The sequence below is a fragment of the Humulus lupulus genome, chromosome 8 (assembly GCF_963169125.1).
Source record: "Humulus lupulus chromosome 8, drHumLupu1.1, whole genome shotgun sequence".
In the NCBI taxonomy this organism is placed as follows: domain Eukaryota; kingdom Viridiplantae; phylum Streptophyta; class Magnoliopsida; order Rosales; family Cannabaceae; genus Humulus; species Humulus lupulus.
The window spans coordinates 39,329,923-39,337,912 of record NC_084800.1 but is presented as its reverse complement, the minus strand read 5'-3'; the positions used below and the strand labels follow the sequence as shown (position 1 = coordinate 39,337,912).

The following is a 7,990-nucleotide window of genomic DNA, read 5'->3' as shown; positions in this document are numbered from 1 at the left end:
TACATGCTCTTATGTTTTCAAGTTGACGAAAAATGGTATCAACATCATGAATGTTTTATACCTTAAATAAAGTAGTTGTGTTATAAAAAGTTATCATATTATTTTTAAAAAAAACATAAACAATATTATTGTTTAATTTCTCTTTTATTGTGTTTATATCATTCTTTTATTTATAATATTATTTATGTATTTAAAATTTATTTGACAATCATAAATATTTAATAAAAATAATTAATAAATTTTCTAAATAAAACTAAACAAACTTACGTTGGATGTTAACGTGGAATAGAAGAAAAATGAGGGGCATTAACACCATAAAATTTAATGAAAATGTAATAAGAATAAATTAAAATAAATAATTTAATTTGTGATTAGCGTCAGTATTAATAAAAAAAAAGAAAAAGAAATTAAATTTTTATGCTAATTTTGTGGTACAACACTTCATGATTAGCAACTATTTTTTTTTAAGTGTTCATTAGATGGGTTAGACGATTACATCACCTATCAAACTTGCCAAATAAAATTTAAGCTGAATATATTTTAACCTTAAATTCGTATAATAAAATATATTTTTTTAGTATGATTAAATAGATTAACCTGAATAATTTTTTTTATAAACAGTCTACTTTTAACTTGTTTTCAATGAAAATTTATCATTCTTTTATTTCCCTATTTTGACTTTATCTTTTTAATTATTGTAATTTATAATATACTTTAGTTATTCATTTTCAAATATATAATTCAATAAAATTTAATATTAAATGCATATTAATAATGTATAATTATTTTTAACTTAATTAGGTTGGATTGTATTGAACAAGTTGGAATCAATAACCAACTGGTTAAACATTAAATAGTCAGGTTATTCATCTTTCTTTATTTTTTTTCATCCAAAATTCTCATATTCTCATGTTAATATAATTCAATTTACAAAAATTTAACCAAATACTCCTTTTTACACACAATAATTAGACACCAACTATAATTAGCAATATCAAATTAAATATCTGAGAATAAAATAAAAAGAAGATAATAACTCTGACACTATAATTATATTTAGGGCCACATTCCACCTTTAAACTTTTATAATCGACATCATCTTCTCATATTTGTATATTTCAGACTATTTATGTAAATAAATGCTATGTTGATTGTCTTGATTATAAAACTCAACCATACTAAATCTTGACATGAAGGTAGGAAAATGGTAGTTTTGGGAGCCATTTTTGTTCACAATTCATAAAGTATGCAGCATTGAGTGTCAAGAAGCTAATAAATATATAAATAAACATTTCTAATAATCAGCCTTCTTGGAGGGGGGGTCTCAAGTGCGTGATATCTGGTTATTCCATTTTGCATTCGCGGACAATACATACAGCATAGAGACGAATAAAATAAACAAAATGGTTAGAGCTACACAGCAGAGTAGTTGCATTCGAGATCTAAAACACTTGGTCCAACAGAGAAATCAGTGCTTGATCGTAAGCTCTGCTCTAAGATGTAGGACGCCATTTATAAAGAAAGGACTATCATCAGCAATGAAACTGGTCCATGGCAAAGCAAATAGATTTCGATAACCAACAGCTTTGCCCCCAGTAAATGTGTAGTTGCCCTTGTATTTACTTAAGAAGTCCTCAGTTTGGTTGTTTGGCGGGTGTGGCTGCACTTGCTTTGTTCTTGCGGCAAATTCATAGTCTACGGCGAAAGTCACAGACCCCTTTTCCTGCATTCCCAGAAATAAACCAAAGCAATGAAAAGAACTCTGTTGGTCCATGTTGCAATGTGCTGAGAGAAAGAAACCTTGTCCTCCCAAATGGAATGCTTGAGAATAAACCCGCCCTGAAGGATACAAATTTGCACATTCCTCACGCTTAAGGTCCAAGTACACAACACACTGCTGCCTAGGAAGTTCGAACTCAACCACCTTAACAGGACGGTATTTGTAAGCTCGCTCCACATAGTGACGGTTCAAGGAAGAAGAGTCCTCTGAAGCCATTGCTCGTTGACGATGGGGAACTTCAGCCTTGAAAAAGAGGGCCTCAAGCACAAGCTTGGTTGCAGCTTCATGATCAAAATCATTACAAGACAAGACCTTCTTTAGTTTACGACAAGTCATGTATGGAAAGCGAATGCATCGTGAAAGTCTGGCACCTAAGACATCTCGTCGTTCTTCAAGTTTTGGGTATTGAGCCCTCGCCCACTTCAACACAAAGTCATAGACAGCATCCTCTGATGCGATTTGGAGATCATCACTAGCTAAAACCGCCTCTATTCCAGCTAGAGGCAAGGCCATAACCTCTTCTTGAAACCTGGTTCAAGAAACTGAATAAGCTTCCCAAAAAAATCAAATCGCAAGCATCTTCTGATAAAACGAAACAAATTCTATTGTAAAAGCTAAATGACATGTGAATCTGTAATCCCATAGATACAGATGCCTTCAAGCTATACTGTGTAACTGACCACAACATGAATACGAACAAAAGTAATCTGCAATTTGCATTTGGTAATATAGCATAAGAGATACAAGACAAGTACAGTAACTTTCGGCCACATAAAACTATAGGTTAATTTAATTTACAGCATGTACCTTAAAACTTAGGCCAGAAAAATGTGTAAATATGAGCAGAATCAGAGTGACTTAAAAGTCTTAATTTTTTATATGACACCACCTCCACCCAGATCTAACTAGATCACTGTTATGTACAAAAATGATCGTTCTTTTTGCATGGGATAACAGCATAATAACCAATAAAAATGTAAGTTTAAGGCCACTCCAGATTAGAAGTTATAAAGTAACCATTTTCCATCGTGTGAGAAGTAAATGAAATAGTATTGATATACAAGCAAAATGAGAACTTATCAAAAAAGACTATTAACAATAAGGCCAAAAAAAAAAGAAATTGGAGGAGAAAGCACGAAAAGCCTTGACTTCAAAATCTTAATTTTTCATTGTGACAACCCCTTCCACCACCCAGCTAGGTCTGGAAAGAAATCAATTAAGCAAAAATGGGGGAAAATATTGATAAAGCACGATATGCCAGTTCAGATAAATACTTGATTTTTCAGTGTGACTACTCCCCTTTCACCAAAATACTTATAATATAATTACGTGAAATGGTGAAAATATTAAATAAAAATTGTTGAGAAAAAATGTAAACATACTTAGTAATGTCCCTGTAGCGAACAGCAAGAAACTGCTTGGCTGCATCCGTTAATGGTTGTACAGCTTCTGCCATCAAGACACTCGAGGGAAGATCAAGATAAAGCAATGCAGACTCTGGTGTCATGGGCATATTCCGCAATAAACGGCTGCAATGTCTCATACATGATGCAACCTCAAATTTGTCAGCTGCCATCAGCACATCCAACAGAGCAGGAGCTGAAGCAGTTGATAATGTATTACTGTACATAAAGTTTAGGAGCTCCATAAGAGCAGCTTCCTCTGTACCACCAATAAGAACCATAGAGATTTAAGGTCACTTCAACAAGAAGTCTATAAGTTCATAATTCCAATATAAGCAAAGAAGTAGCATAAGAGATAAAGATTACACAAAATCAGTCATACCAGATGCATTAATCCGTAGAGTTACATGTCGTTGCTCTGACTCCCTCATTCCATTTGAAAAGAGCTAAAGAATACAAGACAAGGATATAAGAAAACCATTTACTAATGCAGCCAGCATATAATGGAAAATCATATCAAATTTTCTAATATGTTCTGTACTGTACCTTATAGAAGAATGGACTCTTGGCTGCCAAAATAGGAGAACTGATATGCAATGTTTTAACTCTCACAACTGTTGAAAAATCCATGCTCCAGTCTGACTCATTGCTGTTTGCGCCTTCATCGCCTATACAAATACATGCGTAAAATTAAGTATGCAGTGTAGAAGAAGGAAGAGAAAAGGAGAAGAACAGAAAAATTAAATGGAAAAAATAAAAATAAAATAACAATCTTACAAAGAGGAAAAGCATATTCTTTTATTCACATAACAGAGCCTTTATACATATTAGTATATAGCACAATTAAAAAAACCTAATTCAAAACATACAAAAACAACTCCAATTAACCAGAAATAAGAAAAGCCCTAAAATAATAATATTAAAAAAAAAAAATTATCTTATACTTAATTCAGCAACAGAATGTGTCTAACACAATGAACCTTTGATTAGAAAACTTCAAATTACTTGGAATAGTCTACGTGATTATAAGAGGGTCATACCTGAAGGTGATTCCTCAATCATGGCAACTGTATCCTCATCCGGATTTTCACAGCCATCACAATCATCTATGTCTGGTTGATTGCAATTCAAGATTTGTTCTTCAGGGCAGCCACTTAGATCCACAACTGAAAGAAAAAAATGAAAACCAAACATCATCAACAAAGCACAATAGGACACTGTTTTCACATAATAAAGAAAATCTCATCACAAATATATCAGCTAGCAGAGCTCACTTCAAATAAAAATGTAGTAAGATTAAAAAGACAATAACAAAAATTGCAGCTCAATTAATGGATTATAGGGTTCCTAACGTTCGAGTTTAATAAATACAAAGTATTATTCAGGGTTCTATTTTATAAATTAAACTCAAAAAACCCCTAAATTTTCCAGTTTCATTGTCTTATGATTAACTTTCTTTTAAATTACCTTTTTTATTTAACTAGAAACCTAAATCTCGTCCATATTATGGGTTTAGCCCAGATACCCAACGCAAAATCACCTAACAATCAATAAACCCAAAATTCAAAATTCGAATTCAAACTGAAAACATTAACAACCCCATCTCTCCCAATTTCTTCGAACTTAAAAGGAACAACAAACCCAAAAAGATAAAGAGAAGAAAGAACGAAAAGAAAAAAGAACACCGACCGTTTTCCTTCTTAATATCTTCTCTCCTCCTTTTTCGGTGGCGTGCCCAATCAGCGATACTGGTGCAGGCATCGGATTCTAGCCTAGTCTCGGGTGTATCACCCATGATCTCGATCCTAAGCTGGCGGTCGGAGAAGTTACTATCGTTGAAAGCGAAGGCGAAATCGGCATCGGAAGACGATGAAACGCTCCGAGGAAACTCAGCCGTGTCCATCTCCGTTCTTAGGTCAAACAGATCCGAATTCAAATCCCTCATCATCGAAAGAGACCAAAGCTTATGAAAAAGGAGAAGAAGAAGCGGCGCGTGAGGAGGTATGGGTTGTTTGATTTTTGGGCCAAAGCTACCAAAATGAGAGTTTCAATTATGGGTTAGGGTAAAATAAATATTGTGAATTTTTAGGATGAGAAAGGAAAAACTAAATTTAATTGGGAAAAAAAATATTGTGAATAACAGATTCAGCACTCTGGCTTTCTTTTTATTTTAATTTATTTATTTTTAAAAATATTTTTCTTGTTTTGGGTTTGGTGCATCTGACTTGGATTTTGTGTCACACTTTAAATTTTGTGAGGTGTACAATAACCGTGCCAAACCTTATAGAGAAAATATAATGCAATTTCCAACCATGAGGTCAATTTTGGTGGGTATTCTTCAGTACTAGATTTTGTTATCTTGTTCTGGATGTTTAGATACATTTTTCTATCATGATAAATAAAGTTTGTTTTAGTTAATTAAGTTATTTTTATTTTGAATAAAGAAAAAAGTTAGTTCTATAGCCCTATAATTTTGAAATGGAAAAAGATAAGGAAACAGAGCTTTGAAATGAGATCAAACGTTATGTATTTGAATGGGTTATGATTTGTCAGTTTTGTAAACAGCTACTGTTTTACTTAATTAAGAATCTACTTATTTTCTTAATGAATTAAAAAAAACGCGGGATGCAAATGAAATAATAATTATAGTTCCTCCCAACTGCAACAACAAATTGCGATTTTTTTAATAGAAAAGAAAAGAAAAAAAAAACAATTTGAGTTTTGTTACTTTGTTTATTGAGGGAGAAAATTTAAATTGTGTATTTTTTTATGAAGAATTTTTATATTAGACGCAAGTTTACTTAATTTTATTTATATAATTTATTAAATTTGTATCATTTTCGTATAAATATTTCAAATTAATAAATAATATTATATATAAAAAAATAGCATAAATATATTAAATGAAAAATTAAACTAAAATATTGTTTACAATTTTTAAAAATATATATATAATATAATAACATTTTTAAACATAAATAATAATTTTTTTAATAAAAATAAAAATTATGTATTATATATTATTATAATAGTAATATTTTATAATATTTAAATTATATTGATATAAATATTAAATATCTAGTCTAGTATAAAAATTTATTATAATAATAATATTTTATAATATTTTAATTCATATTAATATAATTAGTAAAAAAATAGGATTATATATTTGTTGACGCGGTTCTTCGCCAACAGGAAATTAAGAAAAGAAGAGAAAGGGATTAATGCTAAAGTTGAACCGACACAGATATATGATCTTAGAAAAATGAAATGGCTACTCGAGACACGTTTTTTAAGTGGTTCGAATGTTAAAATCCTTCTACTCCACTAGTCGATATTATTGCTATATTCAGGGGATACAATTCTAGGGTCTTTCTTACAAGAGATAATTCAACCCTTATTAACTCCCAAGGTCTCCATATTTATAGGAGAATGCACCTGAGAGTTGGTAAGAAGGTCATCCCGTGACCTTCTTACCTATCATGTCAACTTTGTGACATTCATGATTAATTCATAAACTTGACACATAAGTGTGGTCAAATCAATAGGTAAGGGGATAATGGGTCGCACGGCCCAACCTAGTTGAGGATGTCTATATACGTACGTTCCTGCTGCGTGTCCGAGAAGTCAGCAATATATCAGACACGTGATGTCTGATGTATGCACGTTTACCTTGCGTGACTGACTTTATAAAGGGTCACAGCCTTCAACCCCAGCTCGTACTGCGGGCTAGATGCTTGACCCGACCTTCGGTCGTCGGAGCCCGGACTCTGTCTTTAAGTTACCAGAGGCGAACCCTTAGATTACCTCGAGCTAAGGAGGTGCGACCTTACGACGCAGCTCCGGTTGCGGGGGATATCCACGAGATAACCATGGTTAGGCCGCAGCTCAGCTTGCTAATCAGCCCGTGGGAAAATCAGGGCGTACAATATTATTATCATAATAATATTTTATAATATTTAAATTTATATTAATATAGTTATTAAATATCTAGTCTTGTATTATATATTATTATAATAATGATAGTTTATAACATTTAAATTTGAATTTATATTAATATAATTATTATATATGTAGTCTTATATCAAATATTATTATAATAATGATATTTTATAATATTTAAATTTATATTAATATAATTGATAAATATCTATTTTTAAGTTAGTTTTAAAGGTATATAAATAAGTTAGATTTAACACTTTTGTTTTTATTATTTTCTAACACCGTTAGTTTTAAAGTTATCTAAATAAGTTAAATATATTAAAAAATAATAAAATCATCTAAATAAAATAAATAAATTAAAAAATAAAATAATAAGTAATAAATGAGTTATAATAATTTCTCATCACATATTTTAAAATTTCATATTAAAATATTTAAATTACTCTTTCAATTATGTTTTCAAAACTATAAACGAAAAATATTTATGTACTTTAGTTTTTTTTATTAATTATTTATTTTTTCATTTAACATATTTTGATTATCCAAACATATATATAATAGTAAAGTAAGATATAAATATACATATTTTTATTTTTGCCATTTATTTAGTTTTTTTAATGAGAAATTACTTATATTTTAATTGCTCTAACTGTTAATTAAATAACATATATTTATATATAATTTTTTGTTGGCTTTAAAAATTTTTAAATTAAATAATTAAAATTTGATCAAATAATATTTTTAAATATTCATAATTTTAATTTAGAATTTTTTAATATTATATTACATTGAAATTCGTAGATATTTTTTTAAAATAAAATTAGAAAAAAATATTTAATTTTAAAACTATAATGCACCGTATCTT

The 7,990-nt window shown here is 30.1% G+C and overlaps 1 protein-coding gene across 1 annotated transcript; it reads right to left on the bottom strand.

Annotated features, from left to right (window-relative positions):
• Positions 1–1,191: 1,191 nt before the first annotated feature.
• Positions 1,192–5,346, bottom strand: LOC133796902 (BTB/POZ domain-containing protein POB1-like). The gene is made up of 6 exons (XM_062234599.1): positions 4,873–5,346; positions 4,224–4,349; positions 3,730–3,851; positions 3,566–3,629; positions 3,163–3,442; positions 1,192–2,309 (listed from the first exon to the last, which is right to left on the bottom strand). Exons 1-6 carry the CDS (start codon positions 5,129–5,131, stop codon positions 1,469–1,471), a joined length of 1,692 nt encoding a protein of 563 aa, XP_062090583.1. The 5' UTR covers positions 5,132–5,346; the 3' UTR covers positions 1,192–1,468.
• Positions 5,347–7,990: the final 2,644 nt, after the last annotated feature.

Bases quoted from the DNA above. Each gene is read 5' to 3' on its own strand.
- LOC133796902 (XM_062234599.1), bottom strand. From the start codon at position 5,131: ATGATGAGGGATTTGAATTCGGATCTGTTTGACCTAAGAACGGAGATG. The intron at 3,630-3,729 runs GTACAGTACAGA...TGTATTCTTTAG, and splicing joins AGAGTCCATTCTTCTATAAG to CTCTTTTCAAATGGAATGAG. The intron at 3,443-3,565 runs GTATGACTGATT...TTGGTGGTACAG, and splicing joins TCTACGGATTAATGCATCTG to AGGAAGCTGCTCTTATGGAG.